Genomic DNA, 26,255 nt, shown 5'->3' with positions numbered 1-26,255 from the left:
ACAGCCGTCGGAAACGTAAAGCCTCAAAATACAGAGACGAAGCATTCGAGGAAACAAAACCACAAGCACAGTTAACCCCAACCGCCACCATTGACGCCATTAAACGGTTATTTTGGAAACATTAACCATGAGACGGAAAGATTGGGAAAGTAAATGGGGAAAAGTGACTTTTCATGTCATAAAAATATGAGCAGGTTACATAAAATGCAGCATTATGTGGACATCAACAATAGTAGAAAGTTGTACCGAAAGAAACTTTACTGATGAATAGTGGAATTAGTGACGAAAGGAAATTTTAGTTTTTTATATATATATATATATATATATATATATATATATATATAATCTATATTGATAGTATGACTAGTGAACTTTTTTTTTTTTTAAGGTATATTGATTTTTAGTTGTTCTAACTATTGTCTTTTGGTTACTGGCGGTCCCAACTAATGAATTGACTACTGACAGTCCTAACTTTTAACGTATTTGTTCCTAATGGTCCGCGACTAACAGAATTCTAACGCCATTAGTCTCAAGTCGTCGGAAAAACGTTTTTGGCCGGAAAACTCAAATTTGTTGCCGGAAAACACCACCTAAACACCACAACGACCACCAATTGACTCACCGTCAACCAACTACCACCACTTGAGCACAATCAACCAATTCCGACGATGGTTCTACGGTTTCCAACGACCTCAATAATTGGGGATTTTCCTAGAAAAAGGTTCCTAAATGTCCGATACAAAGTTACCAAGATGTTTGGGACGAAAATGTTAAGTTTTCGGGGAAATTTGAGTTTTCCGGCCAAAAACATTTTTCCAGTGACCTGAAACTAACGACGTTAGGATTCTGTTAGTCGTGGACCGTTAGAAACAAATACGTTAAAAGCTGGGACTGTTAGTGACCAAAAGACGACAGTTGGAATTAATAAAAATCAATATACCTTTTTTTAATGACGACTTGTGAACTTTTGATTTTCATTTTCATTTTCATTGTCCTCATGAAGAAGTAACGCCACACACTCTTTACTTTAATTTACGCATTTCAGTATGGTTTGCTACATTCTACTTGAGAAAAAATCATTCAATTGTCATTAGGGACACACAAAGTTAACTTTTGTTAAAGTGATACCGTCACAAGCAAAAAGAGGTGAAAGCTATGAACATCATTAGTCACATTGTTAGTGTAGATTATTATTAGCAGGCCCGGCCCATAGGATGGGCAAGAAGGGCTACATCCTAAGGCTCAACAAATTTTTGGGCCTAAAAAAATATTATACATTATTAAGTCATATTTTGAACGATTAATATTGAGAGTTAATGTAAGTTTATATCATTTTATAAACATGTTTTTTCTTGTTTACAAGTTTTTGTAAATATACGGTTGGGGATTCTATCCAACCCGATCACCTATTTCAATAATCAACTTAAAGTCTCCAGTTCGTGCTATAAACTAAAAGAACAGCATTAACAACACGCCATAATCAGTTTTTTTTTTTTTTGAATGTTAATGCTTTCCTCCTACTATTTACAATATACCACCATTGCCAGGAATCGAACCCTGGACCTCTCACCCAAAGGCCAAAGCCTTTACCATCCCACCAAAGTGGAGATGGCGATCAGTTAGATTTGTGAAGCAACTCGTCAAGAAACAAATACAAATCAATATAAGTATAGACAGAAAGATTAACCTTTGAAAGATGATTGAAATATTGACCGATTGATTACAACACACGGTACGAAATTAAGAAAATTAAGGAAGCTGTCAATAAATAGTCACGCTCAGATTATCATGAAAAGAAAATTGAATAAAATTTGGTATGTTTTATTTAGGTGTTCACATTTGAGAATGAGATCATCCTTTTTGGAATTTTATAGACGTGGTCAATTTATTTTAGTTATTTTATTAAAGAAAACAATTAAAATGTGGATTTGGATATAATATAAGTTATTTCTTTGGTACTAAATATTATTAATATGTTAAATTAGTGGTTGATGTTAATTGACAGTTATCTTTTCTTCATATTGTTAAATCCAACTAGTTCAAATAGAGTAAGTTTAGTTGAATTGTAGTGAACAATAAAGAGTATTTAACAGGTTATCCAATGACCAATCATTGCTTCAATAATATTATCTCACTTGCTATTTCAAAAGAATAAATAAAACAAATCCAAGAAAATAAAATAAAAAATTTAAATTCAGAGTACTATTTGTTGGGGTCATTTGATGGAGACCGATTTTTTATTTAAAAATGTAAAAACTGATCTTGAAGGCAGTGATGACGATCTGGCATACCATGGATAACACATTTCTCCTTATTGTTTTATTAAAAAATAATTAAAAACTCAAAACATTATGAACTTTCCATAAACTCCAAAAAATCGAGTATAAATGTGTGAATATACCTTTTTCCTTCTTGAAGTGCTCGACTCGAATGTTTCGGCCAACATTTGGTGGGCCAATGAAATCAATTACGCACTTGTGTCTTTTCCAATCCACCAAGAAATCATTTTCCATACTTTAGACGCATACATGTACTTGAGAAAGACGTGATCCACGTCTTTGATATCAAGTGTACATAGCGGACAAACCGCGATAGTGAGTTAACTCCTCATTTTTATCATATTAATGTAGATTACCAGCCCACAACACAAACACACCGATTATAATTTTTCATGGTTAATTTATGCGACCATAATGATTCACTATCTTATATATTATTACAAAAAAAAATAATACGTGCATCAATTGAAGAACCAAGATGAGATGGGCCTAAACTTGGGCTTTTGTATAAGCCCAGAAATTTGTGGAAAACTTTAGTTTATCTATTAACTATGGGCTAGAATGCTAACTATTTTTATTTATATCTTTAAACCACGTAGTGTTTTACCCAATGCGTTATCCCGGGGCAAGCCAGTAAAATTCGGAAAGTGGTACAACTCAAGCGTTGTTGGTCTCAAGCGTTGAAGTGGTACGTGGACGTGAATTTGGTCGGTTTCGGTTACGTACGTTATAAAACAAAAAAAAAATTATAAAAACTGAAATGGACCAACTGTTCAGGTGGCGTCGGTCATTAAACTCGAGTGATGGTAAAACCGACCATTGTCGATTTCGGGCGTTGAGGTGGTGAATCTACGCAAATTTGGCCAGTTTCCATCACGTTTGCGATACCATAACTAAAAAAATGGGCATCCGGTCAGTTTTCGTTACGGTATCGGAACTAAAACAAAATGCGTTGAGTCTATGCGAATTCGGTCGGTTTTGATTACATTTGTGATGATACCAAAAGTAAAACCCGAACGTTGTCGGCCGCGAACATTGTGACGACGAGTCAACGTGAATAACCGGTTAGTTATCAAATTTAAAACCCAAAAAAAAAAAAACAAAAAAAATGCTTGATTCAATCATACAGTGCCACGTGGACCAATCATGGTCATGCGGCGTCAACCTTCTCATTTGTAATATATAATAATGTTTTCATAACCGGATCGAACAGCGAACCGGACGGGTAACCAGTTCAAATGTCGAACCGGTTGGACCGGCCGAACATCTTTTCTCCCAAAAACGACGATTAAGGTTGAAAAATATAATTTCAACAAAAAAATATTTTTTTTTCATAATAAACGATTCGAACCGGCCGATTTTTTGAAAGCCGAACGATCTACATAGAACCGGACCGGTCGGTGGACCGAATCCCGATTGAGCCGGTCAGATCCGTCTCAACAACATTGTTTATAACTATGTCAAAATAAAGCGTGCATTATCATAAGATAAAACAAATTTGTAGTTGCCTATATACACACTTTTAACATAGGATTGATTCCTCATAAAACCGCCACATAGTTAAATGTTATATTACACCATCACATATAAGCTTTAAATTCATGTAATATCTTTCCTCATAACACCCTCTTAGCTATAATTGTCAAATCCTAGTTATTACATTGCTTCGTAATAAAAGAAAGATATTAATGTACAAAAGAATAAATGATGCACTATTAATATTTTCTTTCATACATCTATTATTACCTTGTTATAAGCTTTAATATTTGGTAATAATTATTGTTGTTGATCCAAAATAAATAAACAAAGAATAAATGATGTACTATTAAAACTTTTAGCATTGCAGAAAAGTGCTTTCAAAGGTAAATTTGAGAGGCACATAAATAATATATTATGACATGATGGAACACTTTGTCTATTCATTTTCTTGTATAAAAGCACTGAACACATGGTTATGTACTTACGTTATGTCTTGAGGGTATTCTTCATAAAAATAAGTTTTTAAACGAGTTTCAGAAAATAAACGTTTAAAATATCTTTTTTTAACTTTTGTTCTTGTTTTTTTTTTAATTTTTTTTTCTGTGAGGCCAATCTCTTTTTGAAAGTATTTTTTAAGTTATGCTTATTTTCATTTATTAAGCAAACGTTTTTTTAATGATTGTCAAATAAGTACAATAAACGTTTTATATATTTATGGTGGACATTTTCTTTTATTTTTTACTTTCAAAGCAGTCTTTTTTTTTAATATATTTTTATGAATTACAATTCTCTAAGAAAACAAATAATTATAGCATTTGACAGTTTCAACTTTTTTTATTATTTTTATATTAAGGTTATTCTAATACTTCCAAACATTTATATAATAACAATTTTGGGAGATTTTGTGCATCATGGGTTGTAAACCTTGACTTATCTTTTATACATTAGTACAAGACTATTTATTCTCTCTTTTGTTTTTATACATATATAAATACACAAGTAATTTTTGAAACAAATAATTCAATTGGTGTGGTGGAAAAGTTGTTGGGTGTGAATCTTTAGGTCTAATTAGATTCAACTCTTAGATGATCTGGTTTTTGTGCTTGATTATTTAAATGAATATGTGTTCAAATAACTTTGTATTTACTACATATATATACTCGCAAGTAAATTTTTAAACAAAGAATTCAACGGGGGTACATTATAAATGTTTAAATAACTTTGTTTTTACATATATACACTCGCTTGTAAATTTTTAAACAAATAATTCAACTGGTATACGTTGTGTAATAGTTGTTGGGGTGTGAAGCCATGGGTCTCTTCAACACTTAAATTGCTCGGCTTCATGTTTTATTTTAATAAATATAAATGTTCACATAATTATATTTAGTTTTAATCAAATTCAAGTGGTTGTCCCTGAACTTAATTTATTAAAACGACAAACCGCTTCATATTCAACCAACAAATAATTTTTCGCTAACATTTCATAAACAAAGAAAAACAAAAAGCTTACCCCCAACCTCGCCGCAACGCGACGAGCAAACCAACTAGTTCTGTATAAAAGCACGGACACCAATTGTCTAGGTTAAAATCAATGACCTATTGACCTCCAATTAAAAGGCAAAAGCTTGTATCAAGCAAAGCTAACTCTACATTGATTTATACTGATTTAATTAAATGAATATCTTGTTTATACTTTCCTAATAAGCAAGTGAACTCAAACATGTTCTTATACCTTAATGAACATGTTACTGCCTTGTTTGGGTACTTCTAATCACCTCAAGTGGCACAAACATGTGTATACACACACATTTTTTTCTAATTTCTAGTTAAAGATTATGTACGTTAATTCTATAGAGTATAGAGAGACAGTGATACGTTTTTTTTTCAAACTCTATGTTTAATTTCTTTTTTAAGAGTGTGAGGGTTCGTGCATGCGTAAATATGCAGATTGAATAGGTAATGTATTCATAAACAGTTTATAGGAAGCTTTGCGTCGCCGGATGGATATTTTTCGTATAAAATACCTTATTAAAAACCTTATTTTTTAATTATTGTGTTTTTTTGTGTCTCGCATATAGTAAAGAAACAATTATTTTAAACTAGACAATTTTTTTAAAACTTAACTTGTAATTTTATTATAAATTTAAAATGCAATATCAATAGTATTTACAATAACAACAAAAATAGAAAAATTATGATTAAAAATGATTTAAAATGGAAAAATATGATTGACAAAATATATAAAAAAAGGTAAAGTTTTGTTAAATTTAATGTTTAATATTTTAAAATGATAAAAAATTTATGTGCACTCCCTGGTGCATTTTACAATACTATTTTTACAGGATTAACAAAATGAAAAGTTTAATATTTTATTTTCGTAAATGAATTTATAACAAATTTGGTCCCACCATATAATACATGATAGTAGTCACTTGTCATTTTCAATTTCATAAGCTAAATCGAAAAGCAACACTTCCGTACCAAACGCAACAACGAACCTTTGTCTACAAAGATATGGCTATAATAAATATTGGTCAAATAAAAAAAATTAAAACTTAGGAGTGAGTTTAAATAAAAAGTATTGGGCATTTATAATTATTTTATTTATTATTAATATACATTACATACTATAAAGATGAATTTCATAAGTGGTCATAGTAAGAATTACAAGGTTTTTATGAGTGAATACATTATTATATTATAGATTTTTATTAACATTTATTTTCTTTCATACATCTAATTTTTCATACACCAAATAGTATATATAGCATTAAAAATGCAGTTTTGAAAACCGTGCCACCACCTATTTATATGTATATAAGGCCGAGGGGTGCGCAGCGCTAGGAGTGGCGCGAGAATGCATGCGATAGCGCCCCGGGGCGCGAGAGCCACACCACCGGGGCGCGAAAGGGGCGCGAGAGGGGCGCGAGAGCGGAATCCGAGGCAGGCGCTGGGGAGGTTGCGCTCGTGAGAGAAGGTTGGGAAACGTGAATATAGCCGTTGGGGGTGTTTGGCCGTTGGAATAAAAAAAAAAAAAAAAATTTATTACTTAAATATACTCTATATATATCACATACATATTTACATATACATATTCACATACATAACACATATCACACCCAAAAGAATTCTCACACACCACACCCAAAACATCAACGATCTTATTGAATCCCTCAATAAATTCAACAAAACCTTGGAGGGGGTCTCTGTTGACAAAAAGGAAAAAAAAAGAATGAAAGATTTGGACTTCCTTGCAAGAGACTTCAGCCACCTAAATCCGATCGACCAAATGCTGATGGAAAAACAAAAAGAACGTATCCGGAAGAGGTTGATCGAAGAAGACGAAGCCGAAGAATAAGAATAATGTTTTTTTTAGTACTTTAATTTTTTTTATATATTAATGTGTTTTTTTAATTAATGTGTGTTTGTTTAAATAATTACTTGTTTTTTTAATAATACGTTTTTTTAATACATTTATAAAAAAATAAAAAAATAAACCTCTCGCGCCCCCTCTCGCGCCCCCTCTCGCGCCCCTCCACACCATGCCCCGGGGCGCTATCACCATTACCAACACCCATCTTTTCAACTTTCTCTCTCTGCCACACGTCACAATATTATTGGATGGCGCCCCCTCTCGCGCCCCCTCTCGCGCCCCCCACACCCCTCAGCCTAATACATCACAATTAACCCTATAACCTTATAATATGGTAACGGTCAAGTTTTATTAATTACATAATTAATTTTAAAAATTTTAGCATAATAGTTCTCAAACTTTCCTTATTTACACAAACAATTCACAAGTTTGCTTTCAATCTAAAATATCAAAATTTTAAACTTTAGTAGATTCGTGTGCATAAACTGGAATATTCTTTGTATAAATACAAAAATATAATATAATACTATAATATACGATCACGTAACAATAAAAAAAAAATCTTATTATATAGATACATGCTAATGCTAACCAGTGAGTCATCCATCTGGTACCAACTTCAAGATTATGATACATACGAATATCACAAATCCCCATAAAAATTAATAAATAAATAATAAATTATATTTTTGAGTATCGTTTGAAACTTACTCCAATACCTGGGTGGACATTTATTTGATAGCATGTTAACCATCCATATTGATTTTGATAGTTTAGATCTGACTCATTTAGAAAACCATTAAAAAAAAAAGCCCCACCATTTTAGGAAACTCTCTTAAGTCACGTTTCAAACTTGAGACCATATTGATTACTGATCCCTAACGTTAACCATCATCTCATGTCATTGGATTAGAAAGTAGGAGTGAAAACAAGCCAGGTAGCTCGCAAGCTAAATGAGATTGGCTCGTGAAGAAACTCGATTGAGCTAAGCTTAAACGAGTTTGAGCTAACTTGCAAGCCTAAACGACCCTATTAATTGTAATATATATATATATATATATATATATATATATATATATATATTAATGAATTATTAATGTGTATAAAGTTAAAAAAATAACCAAATAATATATACATACGTTATACATATAGTTAAAATTGAAAAAAATATTAAAATAATTATAAAAAGTGGCGAAGCTTGGATTTAATCACAGGAGTGATCGAAATCATGGACCCAAAAATTTTCCAGTTGACGATTCGGTTCGGTTTGGGTCAAATCAAATAGCCCCCCTTCAATTTTGAGTTTTATAAAATGAAGCTTTTACTATTCTACTATTTTGTAACTTTTGTTTATAAAAACCGCGAGGTTTTATAAAAAAATCAAACGATGAGGTATTATATTTATAAAAAAATCAAACGATGAGGTATTATATTTATAAAAAAATCAAACGATGAGGTATTATATTTATAAAAAAATCAGCGGTGACTGTTAGCCTTTTGGAAAAATACATCGGGGGTGACCTTGCTTAATATCTATAAAAATTTTCAGAAAAAATTGCTAAAGTTACACTATTAACCGAAAAACGACAGTGCCCGGAGCCACCCCGCGTCCACAAGAAGATACGCCAATTTATAAATATATAAAAATTAATTAAAAATGAGCCGCGTTGAGCCAAGCTCGAGCTTTATGTATATCAAACGAATTTTGAGCACGAGCTCAGCTCGTTTACACTCTACCAGAAAGCTAATTACAAATATAAATAAAATATAAATATATATATATATATATATATATATAAATATAAATAATTAATAATAATAATAATATATACTTAAATAGAAGATACACCCTATATCTCAGCCCCCACACTCTCTTTCTCTCTCTTTCATCATCTGCTGCTGCGTGTTATCAGATCGTGTAGTGTAATTTACAACAAACACTCATCTTCAATCATCACCTTCTTTCGTTGCAAAACCGTCGCTAATTCATTTCACCTTCACCTTCACCTTCACCTTCACCTTCACCTTCACATCTCTCTCACACACAATAATCAATCAGTCAATCAATCAACCGCAATGGCGGGAAACGACTGGATAAACAGTTACTTGGAAGCAATACTGGACGTAGGCCCTGGCCTCGACGACGCTAAGTCGTCGCTAATTCTGCGAGAACGAGGACGGTTTAGTCCTACTCGTTACTTCGTTGATAACGTAATTGGGTTTGATGAAACTGATCTTCACCGGTCATGGGTGAAGGTGAGTCGGTTTTAATTATCAATTGATTTGTTACATTAATCCAGCTTTAGGGATGAGATCTCGAACCGAATATAAACACTGTACACAGATTTTTTATCGTTTGACGGTAACCGTACCATTGAAAATACGGAAATGAATTTAGTACACGTACCGAAAACACGAAAAACGAGTTTCGGTACCTGTTCTGAATTTGTTTGGCAGGTATCAGTTCGGTGCTCTGAAAGGGTGTATATGGTTCGGTTTGAGTTGATTTTGGGCTAAAACAAACCAAAAACCGAAACTAGGGGCGGCAAATATGACCCATTGGGTCGAATGAGTCGTAATAAAATGTATATAACGGGTCAAAATAAAAAAAGAAAAAGGGTCAAAACGGTTGACATTTTTTTTATAATGGAACGAGAAAAACGGAGTAAACTTTTTAGTTTTTTTTTTTCGAACGGTGAATTTTTGCAGTTAAATGATATCACGACCGCATTACGGCCCCACCACCCCACTCGGGCCAGACTATGTTGACCTTATCGGGATCCACGCTGGTATCCAAGTTTGGCTTGGCGTTCCCGGTAAAACCCAGTTTGCTCACCCTGCCCGAAGGCACGACATGCTTTTTTGCTCTGGGAAAATTCCCGTCGGCATCAAGGATCGAACCCGGGACTTCCGGGTCTCCCGTCACTTGCCTGGCCAACTGAGCTACCTTTTTAGTTTTTGATTTATATTTTGAGTCATGATTTTTTAATTATTTTTTTGAATTTTTTAATGAGGGGTTTCTAAAATCTCAACCCATTTTGACTTATTTCAAAAACCCCTCATTAAAAAAATTAAGAACAAAATAATTAAAAAATTTTAACTTGAAATATAAGTCAAAAACTTAAAAAGTAAAAAAACTAAAAAGTTTTCTCCGCTTTTCTCGTTCCATTAAAAAAAAAGCTCAAGAAATGTCTAACCCGTTTTGACCCGTTTCAATCCTTTTCTTTTTTTAGTTTGACCTGTTCTGACTCATTATATACATTTTATTACAACCCATTCAACCCAATGGGTCACATTTGCCACCCTAACCGAAACTTTTGAAAATTTGAAAACCGTCCAGTTTAGGTTTTGCATTTGAGCTTGAAATTTTGGGCCAAAAAAATAATGAATTTGCGCTATAATATTTTGTTAATTATTAATTGATTATTATACATTTAGGCTAAAATATTTGAGTTACAAATTTATTAAATTCTTATGAATTACTTCAAATAATAATATAAAAATGAAAATCTATAAGTACGGTTCGTTTCGGTTCGATATTTTTAGTTTTTATTACATGCTAAACTAGAACTGAACCATAAGTTCGGCTTTTACAAAAACATAAAACCAAACCGTTGTTTTTTGTTTTGGTTAGGTTTTTCCGGTTTCGTGCACACGCCTAATCCACTGTGTATGTCTGTTGCTATGTTTTTGTTATAATCTGTTATGAATTGAAGGATTGTTGTGCGTGTACGGGTGTGCATGGGTCGGTTTGGGCGGTTTTGAGCCAAACCCATAACCATAACCGATATGCTGGTTAATGAATAACCATAACCATAACCGAACCGTTATGGCGGTTTTGGTTAATCGGTTTTGTAGGTTATCGTGAGTCAGTTATGGGTCGGTTAACCGTAACAAAAACAATGTAACTGAGCCTTAAAGTTTGGTACCAATTATTACAAAAAACGGCATGACATAATCTAACAAGGTATATAATCCATAATATTAATATCAAATATTCAAAAAAGAATGACAATATATAATCCAGAAGTTCAACTTAATTTGCTAACAAACGTTGAACCAAAAACATCAAAATAATATAATCCAACAACATGTTTGGTGGAAGTTAATCCCAAACATATTAAACACATTGTTGGTTAAATAAATGGGTCGGTTCGGTTATAGCGGTTTTGGAATTATCTTTAACCAAAACCGACCCGTATTTGGCGGTTTTTAAAAATTCATTAAACCGACCCACCGGTTATGTCGGTTATCGGTTAAAATCGGTTCGGTTATGTTGGTTATGGTTCGGTTTAACGGTTATGACGGTTAAGTTGCTCACCCCTATGTGCGTGTATGCAGGCGCAGGCGACGAGGAGTCCTCAGGAGAGGAACACTAGGCTGGAGAATATGTGTTGGAGGATTTGGAATTTGGCTAGACAGAAGAAACAGGTTTATATTTCTTCAAACTGTAGTTGTAGTTTTATATATAGTTTTTCAAAAATAGATATAAATATACAAAAATTTTGAAATTTTATATATAATTTTTAAGCTTATTAATCAGATTGGATTAGTAAGTATAATTTTTTCAAATACTTTAAAAATTTTGACTGACATTGACAGATTTTGGCTGAAATTTGACCAATATTGATCGACATTTGACTGATTTGGGCCGATTTGGATCGGCTTTGACCGACCACCGATTATTGGGTCCGATTAGCTGAAATCAAATCGGTCACTCACCGTTTACTGATTAATCGCCGACTAAAACCGATTTTACAACACCGGGCTTTAAAAAGAATCTTTGATCAATTTGTCATTTTTAATTTTCATAATTGGCTTCCTAAAGGATAGATATGAAGTGTAAATTCATGTTCATCCTTCATAGTATCGAGTACTCTAATTAAAGGCGATATCTTTAACGATCATGCATGCTTTGTATGTTTAACTGCTGATGCAATCATTATTCATATGCATTATATCTTACTACAACTCTACAAGTGCTTAGAAATCACAATTTGTAGTTATAATGTTATATACAATCAAAACATTTTCGGTGGTTAGTTTTCTTGGTTTTTTTTGGTAGCTTGAGAGTGAGGTAACTCAAAGAATGAATAAACGCTGGCTTGAGCGTGAACGGGGTCGAAGGGAAGCTGTGGCTGATATGTCAGAAGACTTATCTGAGGGTGAAAAAGGAGATACGATCAGTGATGTATCGGCTCATGGTGATAACCATAAAGGTCGGTTGCCTAGAATTAGCTCGTTAGACGCAATGGAAGCATGGGCTAATCAACAAAAGGGAAAAAAATTGTACCTTGTGTTAATAAGGTAAGTTGTATCTTCTGTTTTAACATTAATATGCATGCCTAGTTGATAATAATATTAATAAGTAATAACAATCTAAATCACAATCTATCATGCAAAACGGTCAAATAACGCGTAAAACATGAATGTTGTTAATCTAAACTAATTCGGTGGGACCCATCTTGAAAAAGGGCGAGAATTAAAAGAATCTGATCGCGCTAAGACACGACATGATGATCATTAAAGACGCTTGTACACTTTTAGAATCTTGCTCTTAGAAATTGTTGAAATTATTGTGTCATGGTGCATAATGACAATAAAATATATCTAAATAAAGTTTCTCGTGAAATCTGTATTTATAGCCGTTATAGATAAGATTTTTTGAGTAATTAGCATAATATTGTAACTAAATTTCTTGCAGTCTTCACGGTCTAATACGTGGTGAAAATATGGAGCTTGGTCGTGATTCTGATACGGGTGGTCAGGTACACTTACAGTAATATAATACTTTAGAATTTGTATCTCTTATATTCCTTGTGAAAAAAATACAAAAAAATTGATGCAAAATGCTATCTCATATTCAAGGTTAAGTATGTTGTGGAACTCGCACGCGCTTTAGCTTCAATGCCAGGTGTCTACCGAGTCGATTTACTCACTAGACAAGTGGCATCACCTGAAGTTGACTGGAGTTATGGTGAACCAACTGAAATGCTGGCTCCACATAATTCAGACAGTTTGACAGACGATGAAATGGGCGAGAGTAGTGGTGCGTATATAATCCGAATCCCGTTCGGTCCAAAAGACAAATATATCCCTAAAGAGCTGTTATGGCCACATGTTCCCGAGTTTGTTGATGGTGCACTTAGCCACATCATCCAAATGTCCAAAGTTTTGGGTGAGCAAGTTGGTGGTGGTCGGCCCGTTTGGCCCGTTGCCATACATGGTCACTATGCAGATGCTGGAGACTCAGCTGCTCTTCTTTCTGGTGCCTTAAACGTGCCCATGCTCTTTACGGGCCACTCGTTAGGGCGAGATAAGTTGGAACAACTTTTAAGACAAGGGAGATTATCTAAAGATGAGATTAACGATACGTATAAGATAATGCGCAGGATTGAGGCTGAAGAGTTGACTCTTGATGCATCTGAGGTGGTTATAACCAGTACTCGACAGGAAATTGAAGAACAGTGGAGGTTGTATAACGGGTTTGACCCGGTTCTTGAACGTAAGCTTCGGGCTCGGATCAGGCAGAACGTGAGCTGTTATGGACGGTTTATGCCTCGCATGGTTGTAAGTTCCAAATCATGTTTTCGCTTATGCTGATGTTATGTACAAAGTGGGCAGAGTCGAGTAACGGACCAAAAGTCATAGTCAAAACTAGTTTTTTAGTATGGGTTAAACAAGCACCTTTTTTAGTACCTATTTTATTATAACTAATTAGCTTGTCAAATATGTTTTCAAAAAACGATATAATTTCAATAATAATCTAGCAGTATAATGATTTAGGAGGCTCTTATATAAACGGGTCAGAATGTGCAATTTTTGTGATATGTATATTTGCTCAATGTTGCTAAGATTCTTCATTCTGCTGCAACTTGAAAAGCCCGTTATCTTTTGAGTTGGCCCGTTGTAACTATTGTAAAAATGTTCTAAAGGTTACCGTTTTTATTATTATAATGTCACGTGTACATGATTAATAACTATAGTTACTGACAGGTAATTCCTCCTGGAATGGAGTTTAATCATATTATTCCACATGATGGTGACATGGATGGTGAAACCGAAGGAACCGAAGATCGTCCGGCCTCTCCGGATCCGCCTATTTGGGCCGAGGTTGGTTAAGTAACACATCAAAACGGGCCGGGCTGGTCGTCGTTATATAATGTCACATGATTTAAAAACAATATTCGGCCCATCCGAAATCAACACATTCTTTTTTGGCTTTACAATATTTGAAAGTGTAAACACGCTACATTCTTAACCTTCATTTCATGCAGATAATGCGTTTCTTCACGAACCCACGCAAGCCCATGATACTCGCACTTGCTAGGCCCGACCCGAAAAAGAATCTTACAACTTTGGTCAAAGCATTCGGGGAGTGTCGTCCGTTACGAGAGCTTGCAAATCTTGTATGTTTACATTTATATTTGATTGGTTTCTTAACTTTATTTATTGGATTTTAACTTTCGTTTTTATTTAACAGACGTTAATAATGGGTAACCGTGATAACATTGATGAGATGTCAAGCACGGGTGCTTCAATGCTTCTTTCAATTATTAAAATGATTGATAAGTATGATCTTTATGGTCAAGTAGCATACCCTAAACATCATAAACAAAATGAAGTTCCTGATATCTACTGTTTAGCAGCAAAGACTAAGGTATAGAGTTACCAAAACGAAAAGATATAATATCATATTATGCGTGTGTATTTTGAGACGTAAAGCATTTTTTACTTTTTATGGCAGGGTGTTTTCATCAATCCAGCTTTCATTGAGCCATTCGGACTCACTTTGATCGAGGTTATCTTCTTATAAATGCGTTAATGATGATTACAGAAAAAAAATATTATTGTTATAGTAATCTAAATCTTTGAATAAAACGATTTAGGAGGTTATATGAATTTTGATTAGATGCATCTAACTTTTTAACATATTTGCTATAATCTTATTGACCCATTTGACCCGTTTGAGATAAACCATAACCAAAGTGGGCCCATTTATAAGTCAATGAGTCAAAATAGTCACCTCAGATATTAACTTTTCGTTGAACAGGCTGCAGCTCACGGGCTACCGATGGTTGCCACAAAAAATGGCGGTCCTGTAGATATACACCGTGTAAGTATCATTTCTTTCTTTTTTATGTTGTTACATGATTTGATTAACTCAACCTGCAAAATGACCATTTTACCCTTGCAGGTACTTGACAATGGTTTACTCGTCGATCCACACGACCACGAATCCGTTGCTGACGCCTTGTTAAAGCTCGTGGCAGATAAGCAGCTTTGGTCAAAATGCCGGTCAAACGGGCTGAGAAACATTCATTTGTTTTCATGGACCGAGCATTGTAAAACTTACCTTTCACGTATCGGGAGTTGCAAGCCGAGGCATCCCGGGTGGCTAAAAAACAACGATAGTGATGATGATGAAAATTCAGAACCCGAATCACCGAGTGACTCGTTAAGAGATATGCAGGATATCTCTCTAAATCTAAAGTTTTCATTAGACGGTGTCGATTCCGAGGATAGAAAGAGTAAACTAGAGAATGCGGTTTTGTCATATTCCAAGGGTAATATCGTAAAAACCGCGTCACGAACCATGTCAGGAGAAACATCTGATCAAGCTAAGTTTCCCGCGTTAAGAAGACGAAACCATATCTTTGTAATCGCCATCGATACTGATAATATTAAAAATCTTTTTGAAAACATTAAGAAGGTTTTTGAGGCGGTAGAAAACGAGAAAAATGACGGGTCGGTCGGGTTTATACTGGCGACATCGTTACAAATGGCGGAAATTCACTCGTTTGTGGTTTCAAACGGGCTGAACCCGTCCGATTTTGACGCGTTTATTTGCAACAGTGGTGCTGATCTGTACTACACATCTTCGCATTCGGAAGATAACCCGTTCGTGTTTGATCTTTATTATCATTCGCATATTGAGTACCGATGGGGCGGCGAAGGGCTTAGAAAGACTTTGGTTAGATGGGCTTCTTCGGTTATTGACAAAAAGGCCCAAAATAAAAAGGAAGAACATGTTGTTACAGAAGATGAAGCGGTTTCTACTAATTATTGTTATGCTTTTAACGTTCGAAATCCGGCACTGGTAAGTTTGTTTATTATGTTATTTGACTGACTTTCAACTTGTTTGACCCGTTTTCCATTTATCTTATATTTCTTATTTAACTTGCAGGTTCCGCCTGCAAAGGAGCTTAGGAAGATGATGAAAATCCAAGCTCTTCGTTGTCATGTTATTTATTGCCAAAATGGGCGGAAAATAAATGTTATTCCTGTATTAGCGTCTCGTTCACAAGCCCTCAGGTATAATAAAATTTTATACCCGTCTCTGATTTATAACTAACCGGGCCTTGACAGTTGACCCGTTTAGAGGTGCGCAAAAAAAAAAAAAAACAAAAGAAAAACGGCCCCAAAAAACTGATCTAACACGGCCCAAACTGATCAAAGTCCAGTTTCAAACGAGTCAAACTCTATTTATCCTAACCATACTGATTTTGATTTCTGTTGACCCAAATTGGAACCAGTTTTTGCACCTCTAAACCCGTCCATTAAAAAATACCAGTTGTTTTCAAGGACCATTCGTGCCTCACGGGCCGGGTCAGGCTCCACTTGTCCAATCTATAACAACACATTTTCACCATTCAATAATATGCTTTCAGGTATTTATATCTCCGTTGGGGTATGGACTTAACAAAAGTGGTCGTTTTTATTGGCGAAAGTGGAGACACTGATTATGAAGGATTTCTTGGCGGTGTTCATAAATCAGTTATACTTAAAGGCGCCAGTAATACTAACGACCAACTTAATGCCAACAGAATTTACTCGCTTTCAGACGTCTGGCCCCAAAACAGTTCTAACATTATTCAAACACCCGATCAGTTCAGTGTTGCCAACATTCGCGGGTCGTTGGTAAAACTTGAAGTTCTCAAGGGATAAATTATCAATGATGTGTTTTTCTTGTTTTTTCTTATGCAACTTCATAGAACTATAAAAAAAATTGGGAAGTGTTGGGTCCCTTTTTGGGAGTTGTAATGACTAAATCTTGAAGAATACAGCTACAATAAGTTTTTGGGTTTTTTATTTGTATTTTTACAATTTGCTTTTGGCTTTTTCAATTTTTTTAGGTTTCGCTTATGAGTTTTTCTTAAATGTGTTTTGCATTTCTATTAAGTTTTATCTTTCTTTTTCATTATTTTAACGCTTTTTCATTATTTTCTTTCATTGTTGAATAAACCATTCTTTTCTATCACGAGATTTTGGAGTAACAATCATAATGTATGAAATTTCAACAAGAAAAAAGTGATACCTGAAATCTTAGTTTTGAGTTGATAAATAAATTATCTGTGACTTTAGCTGGAATTCTTGGAATTCTTGCGAAAGAAAAAATTTAGAAAGAATACGAAAGGAAGAAAATAACAAATCAATCCCATACTTCAATGGTACTTCATTTTCTCTAACAAAAACCTTACTTGGGTGCAAGGACACACACATATTTAGTTATGTATTATGTTAACCAATTTTGTAAAATGTGCGTGTAACTAGGTATTACGACTTGGTGTTGCGCGAAGACATTAAACTACACAAAAAACATAAGTCAAAACGTTGAACAACGCATGCATGTTATCTAGTATTAACTCACGCGTCGAGGCATGTTAAAACTTAAATTAAGAAAACTTAGATCAAAACGTAAAACACTATCTTAGAAAAGAATAACCAAAAAAAGCTTTAATGACCTTATTCGTCTATGCTTAGTTAACTTGACATTATCACGTGCAACTCTGTTCTAAACGAGACTTACATCTAAACATAGACAAATTAAAGCATGTCGCAACGGTTTTCTCGGTATTTTATAAAAAATTATATTCCAAAAGTTATAATTGAAAAAATATATATACTCAAATTTAAGTAAATAATATAATAAAATAAAAGTTAAAGTAAAAAAAAAAAGAGTTAGATAAACTTAAGAATAAAGATAAGAATATATAATCTTTAAAAAAAAAACTTGAAAATAAAGATAAGAATGCATAATTTTGCACCACACCGTAAGTATCTTGTGCTTTCAAATGCGAGCTTAACTATAATCATTTTTTCATAATTAATCCATTTTCATCTTCGATTTGTTGTCTTCCCATTTCTCATCTCATTTTCGAAAAATCTTTTCTCTTGTGTTAGTTTTCTTATACATAAAAAGTAAAAAATGTTCAAACACGAACATCCATTAGATCTCATAGACTTGTGGGCAGAGCAACTACAACATGAAGAAGAGTATGAAGAAGAGGAGGATGAGAGTGTGGATTTAACCGCACAACAAAATTTCCAGTGTTCTTGTAACATATGTGGCAAAAATATCGGATGGCTTCATAAGTACTACTACAAATGTAGCCGATGTATGTCTCTCATAAGTTTTGTGCAGAGCTTCCAAAAACGTTGAAAGACGTTTGTCACGTTGGTCATACCATGCACGCCAGGGTTAATCATATAATCTCTATCTCATACAAAGAAAGATGGGAGCCTCAGTCATTCTGGTGTAATATTTGAAGCCATCAATATTCGTCGCGAATACATCATTATTATTGTGTTCAATGCGATTTTAACGTTGATCTAGATTGTGCTACGAAATTGCTAACAACAAATATCATCCATTACCCTAGCCACAAACATCCGTTAGTTTGCATCACCAGACAAATTTTATGCAAGTGTGATGCATGCGGGAAGGGGCATAAAGGGATCTTCTATCAGTGCCCCACATGTACTAACCCTTTCATACATAGTGATTGTGCTTTCCTACCAAAACAACTGCAATATCCAACATACGACAAATGAAATTTTCTACCATATTCATCCACTCTCCCTTGCTTATTCTTTTCCAAAAGCAGATCATCATCATCATCATCATCATCATCATCATCATCATCAGTATATCCCACCAATAGCAAAGCTATAGTAGGGTCTGAGGAGGGTAAGATGTAGCCCTGCTTGCGGTGCGCACATATGATGTATATATGTGTGAACCCTCGGGTGGGCAAAAGTGAAATTGCACTAATTTTGACGTTATTTTACTAATCTCGTGAAAATAACGTTAAAAGTGACGTTCCAAAAGCAAATCAAAAATCTAAATTTTTCCCACGGTGTAGGGTATGCAATACATTTTTTTATAATCCAAATCTTTGGATTTATAAATGCGAAAAGTGCATATACTACACCCATCTTGATTGTGCAACATCAAGAAATGAGCCATTCATGTCCATACTTACATCTCCAGGTATGTAGCTAGATCTACATAATATGTTTAGTGGTTCTTCATTTATGATTGTCTAATTAGTGCGTAAACTTTTTATTAGGCACCGGCAAAATCATTAAAAATTATGAAGATGCACAACATCCGGATCTTCTTAATCTCCCCTTTCCCGATCCATCTTATAGCGTACTAAAACACGTGTTTTTCAAGGAAAATGAATGTAGCGCGTTAGAGGTCACTAAAACACATATTAGTCATCAACATCCACTAATTCTTGAGGATGCACGATGCACTGATATCACAAGCCCTGCCTCTTCAAGAATCAAATCAATATCCTGTCATGACCCTATGAAAAAGATTGAACTTTTGTGCGATGGATGCGTGAGACCAATTACGACGAGGCCAGTTTACGTGTGTGCTAATGAAGACGGGCATTGTAACTTTGTGCTCCATGAGTGATGTAGCCGACTACCTACTGAACTAAAAGACCACCCCGGTCACCCACAGCATACCTTGGTTTTCCATTCAAAAATCCCGGGTAAGTTTTTCGGAGTATTCTATTGCCATAATTGTAGCTTATATTGCAACGGATTTGTCTACTACTGTGAGGAATGCATGTATTGTATTGATGCTAATTGCGCCTTCTTACCTAAAGAAATCACTCATGCCTCTCATCCAAATCACCTCCTTTCAAGATCAGTTCAAATCATAAACAATTACTGTAGAATGTGTGGGCATATATCTTGGTCGAATGAGCTTGCATTCGGTTGTCATATTTGTGATGATTTTTATATACACACTTGCTGTGCTTTGTTAATATCCGAGACAACTACGCACAAGTGCGACAAGCATCCAATGAAGCTGAGATACTTCCCCGCTGAGAACCATAAGAGTGAATATTTTTGTGAAATTTGTGAGGAGGAATTTGATCCTAATTATCCATTCTATTATTGTGATGAGTGTAAGCAGTCTGTGCATCCGGCTTGTGCTCCGTCAATACTTCAGTATGAAACACATGCGAATACCAGATGGAGTAACAGAGCCATTCATCAATTTGTAAATGTGAAATTTAGGGGAACATATGACAATATTAAAGTGCATCCGCACCCCCTTTCATTCCCTCAAGGGATTGCACGCAATGGCAAATGTGACATTTGTAGAAACGGAAACCAATACAAGATGATCTTTAAGTGTTTAAATTGTGAGTTTGCAATTTGTTACTTCTGTCTGGAACTTTAGCTTAGACGGATAAGATATTTTATATGATTGGTTGTTTTTCTGTTATGTATTTTCTTCTTTATTTGTGAAAATAAAATGTTGTAAACAAACCAAACTTAAATATTAATGCATAATGTCTCACATTTGTAATGCAGTTTTTCTTACGTCAATTATTTCGAATTTGAATTGTAGTACGCTAAGTATTGAATAAGACAGACAATGTAAAACGCTCTAGTGCCATTAGGATTAAGGGTGCAAACCCACTCTCGAGCACTCGTGTTCGGCTCGTGAAAAAGCATGATTGAGCCGCGAGTTTAAACGAGCCTGAGCCTAAAAGTAAGTTCGTTTAATAAACGAATGTGAGCCCAAGCTTCACTTATCAAGCTCAAGCCGGCTCACGAGCCTGTCATTTATATAATCTACCTATTATAAAAAAGTAAAATAAATGTGGACACTTGTTATGTTTTGGTTAATTTCTTATAATTTTTTCCCTCCAAAACTAATATACATTACTCACTTTTCTTTTACACTATATTTATATAATCTACCTATTATAATATAGTAAGATAATTGTAGACACTTATCATTTTTTGGTTAATTCTTACAATTTTTTCCCTCCAAAACTAAGATACCCTAATATACGTAATAGATCAATAATTATTCACTTTTCTTTTACACTATATTTATATTATATCTATATATTTTTATAAATATAAATATTAACATATTATTTTACTATATATTTCAAAATACTTGGTGAATTCAAAAAATTAACAACAAATCATGTTTCCCCAAAGACGGAAAAAATATAATTTCAAATTTTAACATTTGTAGAAGATTGTAAAGAAAAACAAAACTCGAACAGGCTTTCATTTTACAAAGTAATTTTTTAATCATTAAATTATAAATACATGCTTAAAAGTCGATCAATTTTTTTAAAATCAATCAATTTATCTGTTATTATTATTATTGTTGTAAATTATCGTATAAATTATAAAATATATGCTTTAAATCTATCCATTTATTTTTTCGGTTAATTTAGTAAACTATATATATATATATGTTAAAATGTAATGATAGTATATACGAATCACTTTTAGACATAACAAAGTTTATCATACTTAATTTCTTAGTTTTTTTTATCAAGGATTGTTTCGGGTTGGAACTTAAATTTGATTTTATGAGTCAAAAGTTGGTAAATAGATTGTTTGGTACAAGTTAACTACATTTAGGTCAAAATTTGTTATGGGTCAAAAATGAAAATTTTGAGTATTTTTAAAAGCTTGAGAATGCAAATAGATTTATCGTCAAATTTGTTATTGGTTCGAAGTGTTGACTTGAAAATGTTAAAAGTATGAAAGTTAGAATTTTAAACATGATTTGGGTTTTAAATTTATTTTTAAGGGTAATTTTTGAAATAATCAAAATGTTTGGGATTTGGCAAATTGACTGTTTTTCCCTCGACTATTAAAATTTAAGAAAAAATTGCGAACACTTTTGACATGCCACCCCCATGCCTATCAATGCTTCTAACTTTGATCAAATTTGAAATATTTATGTCAGCATTAACTTTTCCTTCAATGGTGATTAGAAAGTTGTATGGGAAGTATGTCATGCAAAACTATGCTCAAATGAAACAAAAATATTCATAAAAGTTAACATGTTATTTTTTATGTTGTCATTATGACAAATCGAGAAGCCCCTGAAACTTATCAAAATCTTTTTCATGGTGTATCTAAAAAAAAATAGTTCTTGAAGAGCATCCGTCATTACAATTTAATGTTCTCATTTCTTTTGATGGGTGGTAAATTGATAAAAACATATCAATAAAGGTAACGCTCCTTTTGTATTTAGGTTGAGTGGTTATAACTATTATCGTATGAGAAGTCTTATTTCCGAAATTGGATCATAACTAAAATTCTTTCAGTTATACATATATGACACTGAGAATGAAATTTTAATAGAAAGAAGCATTCTCGGGTACGTTTTTACACGAACATTTTTTTTATTTAGTTCATTAAAAAAATCATTTTTTGATATAAATAAAATGTCACACCCCGACTAGGGGGCTGAACGTGACGATTGAATACCAATCAAAACACAACGGAAATAAGGTAACAAACGTATATTAAGACACTAGGTGTTACAATCAAATGTCAAATACAACTACAAGCTAGAAATTCAACTACCATCTAATTAGGGGATATGTTCTACTATTCATCATGGCTTCTTCGGGTTAATCTCTACGGTTTGATGTAGGTCTTCTATCTCCAAACAAGCTCATGTCTAATCTCTATATTTCCAGATCTTGAGAAGAGGTACCTAAACACATGCTTAAAATAATTTGGTCAACTAAAAAGTTGGTGAGCTCATGAGTTTAATTTGTAAAAGCATATATACATATAAATGATTTAAATAGTATGGTGCACATTAAGCAAGTTCACAATCAAACCTGTGTTCACAACCTGTGAACATCTAAAATATATAAACCCCTTACCCATAGTCCCATACCCCTTATTGTTCTGGGTCAAATTTACTTATGTCTGCCAACATAAGATACAAAACTGCACCGACATATGTCACAAGATAACCATTATATCATTCAGTGGGTAGTCGTCCATGATATAGGCCCACTTTGTGCGGGGGTCTTTCCCAGATAGTACTACCCATATATCCCGTGGCTCCTAATGGAGTTAATGATTGTGCTACAAAGTTAGGGATTGTTTATGGCAGCAAAATCGGTCTTGGTTAATAATAGACCAATAATTTTAAAACATATAGAAGCATGTATCCACCCAAAAATTTAAGAAAAAGGGTGTGCATGAACTCACTTAGTCTATGCGTGAAGATCAAATTACTAAAGAAATCTTGTAAGCTATACCGGAAACAACTCCAAATAATAGACATCCCTAAATACAAATAACGTGTCACTAACAGTAATATATGTGGTATCACAAGTGCTTGTGACCTAAGTGATATCGTAACATTTAGTTCCAAACTGATATATGTAATTGTCATTGTGTGAAGTTTTTCCATTTTATAAAGTTACGGATTGCAACTATTTCAAGTTATAATCTTTGCTTATGAATATGTAGTAATACCATTTATGAGTAAGATCACATAAGTTTGTCATTGTGTTGTAAAAATTTATACAAAGTTTTCTAAATGGTAAACTTGTAATACGTTATGTTTTAGACTTATGTTTTAATACTATATAATATTGTTCTTTATACGATAGGATCACTAAAACGTTAGATAAATATTATTGTTCATATTTTGTGTGTAATATAACCTGCAATGAAACTATATACAAACATTTTGTTTTGGCTTTGTTGGTTTGAACAAAAAATGCAAATTAAGGTTTAAAGTGCACTTTAATTCACCAAAGAGTTATCAAAATAATTGTTACTAGAACATATAATGTGACGAAATAATATCTAGTAAAAATTCTTTCTATTGATTTACCTTGTCGGTTATTGCAAAAACAAAAACTTTTATTATGTAGTTATATTAAATATTAAATACTTAGAATATCAATCTATGATAAAATAGTTTTGATCTTGTTTTTATTATTATTATGTAGTTACTTGAAAAACATTAAGTGTATCTTGGAAGTTCAAATCTGATATCCTTGACGAATTTACCGTTTACCGTTTATGTTTAATAAGACACGATAATTAGCTAGAACTATCTATTATTGCTTTTCATCTCAAAGACTATTTTTATATGGTATATATTTTGTAACAATCCATCCTTTTGTAGATTTTGATGATATGTATGATTGTTTTATTATTTTCTTTTTGTTTTTATGCTTTTAAAATCCCAACTTTTCATCAAATACCATATAACCTTAATATGAATGAATTTTCTCTTTGTTTTTGGTTTATCTACTGTAGTGATAAGTTATACAAAAACTGAAAATAACTATTTCTTAAGTACGTATTGCATGTGTATGATAATCATGGGTGCCTATAGTGTGTACAGATTCGTGATTTTACGCGAGATTAACGTAGGAACGGGATAGGGAATCGTTACCAAAATTCAGGGCTGCTCTTAGTTGGTCATGAGAAGCAGGGAGTCCACATATTTTGAAATTTATATCCTGTTTTTATGAAATACATATCTAAAAACAGTGAACCTACTGTAAAAAAATTTTGAATCCGTCACTGTGAAGAACAAAAGGAAGTGTGTCTGGAATGTGAAATGGAATTTTATGTCCAGGTGCAATAGGTAATGGGGTGTTTTGTTGGGGATGCATTGCTAAAGGCAGTCTATGGATATCTTATAGAGATCATACATGGAGTTGTAGAGGTTGACTTATAGGGTTTGCAGACATGGGGAATGATAAATTATGGAAGATACGTAAATCTTTTAAGAAAAGATAAGGAGATCTTTGAGTTTCTTTGCATAAGTCAACATCTATCTAGAAGCTTAAAAAAATGACAAAATAAGGATTCATATCTAGTAGAGGTTGAGAGATAGCTTCAAGAAAGGAAAGGGAAAATATGAGATTTTGTAGGCATTTGGTTAGATTGCAAACTTCAGAAACTTCTTTGGAGTATGAGATTTGACTTAATGTTATCTACTTAAGTTTATTATTTCAGATAAAGCTGTTATCAATATTCTTGACTTAATAAATATAAATAAAGATAACGTAAAAATAAACAATTGGGTCGATATGTTAAGGAAAAAGAAACATATGTATTGTGCTTTAATATATCTAATATAATATTATCATACGCAAAAAAACATGGCTAAACTATGATACCTTTTTATGAATGTTATGGATTTTAACAAATTATATGAATATGCAACTTCAATAAGTATGACATTGTTAATAACTATGCCATCATTTTAGTTCTAATGATTATATAAACTATGTAGGTGAGATGTGTGTATATAGACGGAAGAAAGAAAAAAAAATAAAGAAATTTTGTAGGTTTAGTTAGTTTCCTCTAGAATGAATTCATAAAAGGAAATTAATGCAAGAGTTCCCAAAGAAAACATAGAAGGTGGGGTGGGTCGATGGTTTCAAGACACAAAATGACGGCCATTTGGTTATGCAAAGTTTTGGGATATAATGTTAAGTATATTATATAAGATGATCTATAAAATAATGCCAGCCGATTACGTATGGGCATATTTAGATGATATATGATGTATAATATACGCGAGTCTTTATATGCGTCAAATAATATGCGTATATATAAATTATTAAATTTTGAATTGGGAAATGATAACAATTTATGAATCAAAGTAATACTCCTATACATGGGATGGAAAGTTTAACCTATAGGCTAGGACAAACTAAGAATAATTACACAAAATAAGGATGATTGGGTTACAGGACACTGTTGTATCACATGGCAAAATGATCGAGTTAGAGCATACACATGAGGCTGAGGGGTGTGGGGCTTCAGCGGGGGCGCGAGAGCCCCTCCGCTCGCGCCCCCAGGCGCGAGCACCACACCACCGGGGCGCGAGAGGGGCGCGAGCACGGAATTCAAAGCAGGCGCAAGGTGGGTCGCGGGTGAGGATGGGCGTAAAGGTGCATGGGAAAGTGTGATCTAGCCGTTGGAAAAGTGCAGGTTGGTCGGAAAACTGCTACGACAGATTTTGAACGTAACTATGTGATCGAACTAACACGATCAAT

The 26,255-nt window shown here is 33.6% G+C and overlaps 1 protein-coding gene across 1 annotated transcript; it reads left to right on the top strand.

Annotated features, from left to right (window-relative positions):
• Positions 1 to 9,201: 9,201 nt before the first annotated feature.
• Positions 9,202 to 17,082, top strand: LOC143556901 (putative sucrose-phosphate synthase 1). Its single transcript, XM_077046114.1, has 13 exons — positions 9,202 to 9,390; positions 11,476 to 11,565; positions 12,200 to 12,441; positions 12,839 to 12,902; positions 13,003 to 13,704; positions 14,131 to 14,247; positions 14,412 to 14,543; positions 14,618 to 14,794; positions 14,882 to 14,935; positions 15,188 to 15,250; positions 15,332 to 16,234; positions 16,322 to 16,449; positions 16,806 to 17,082. The coding sequence occupies exons 1-13, from the start codon at positions 9,211 to 9,213 to the stop codon at positions 17,080 to 17,082; spliced, it is 3,129 nt and encodes a 1,042-aa protein (XP_076902229.1). The 5' UTR covers positions 9,202 to 9,210.
• Positions 17,083 to 26,255: the final 9,173 nt, after the last annotated feature.

The sequence above is a fragment of the Bidens hawaiensis genome, unplaced genomic scaffold, assembly GCF_021521415.1.
Source record: "Bidens hawaiensis isolate Kalapana, Puna unplaced genomic scaffold, B.hawaiensis_p1.1 tig00018749_1, whole genome shotgun sequence".
Classification (NCBI taxonomy): Eukaryota; Viridiplantae; Streptophyta; class Magnoliopsida; order Asterales; family Asteraceae; genus Bidens; species Bidens hawaiensis.
The sequence above is the reverse complement of the archived record's forward strand: the minus strand, read 5'-3'. Positions and strand labels throughout refer to the sequence as shown.

Bases quoted from the DNA above. Each gene is read 5' to 3' on its own strand.
- LOC143556901 (XM_077046114.1), top strand. From the start codon at position 9,211: ATGGCGGGAAACGACTGGATAAACAGTTACTTGGAAGCAATACTGGAC. The intron at 11,566-12,199 runs GTTTATATTTCT...TTTTTTTGGTAG, and splicing joins TGGCTAGACAGAAGAAACAG to CTTGAGAGTGAGGTAACTCA. The intron at 12,442-12,838 runs GTAAGTTGTATC...AATTTCTTGCAG, and splicing joins TTGTACCTTGTGTTAATAAG to TCTTCACGGTCTAATACGTG.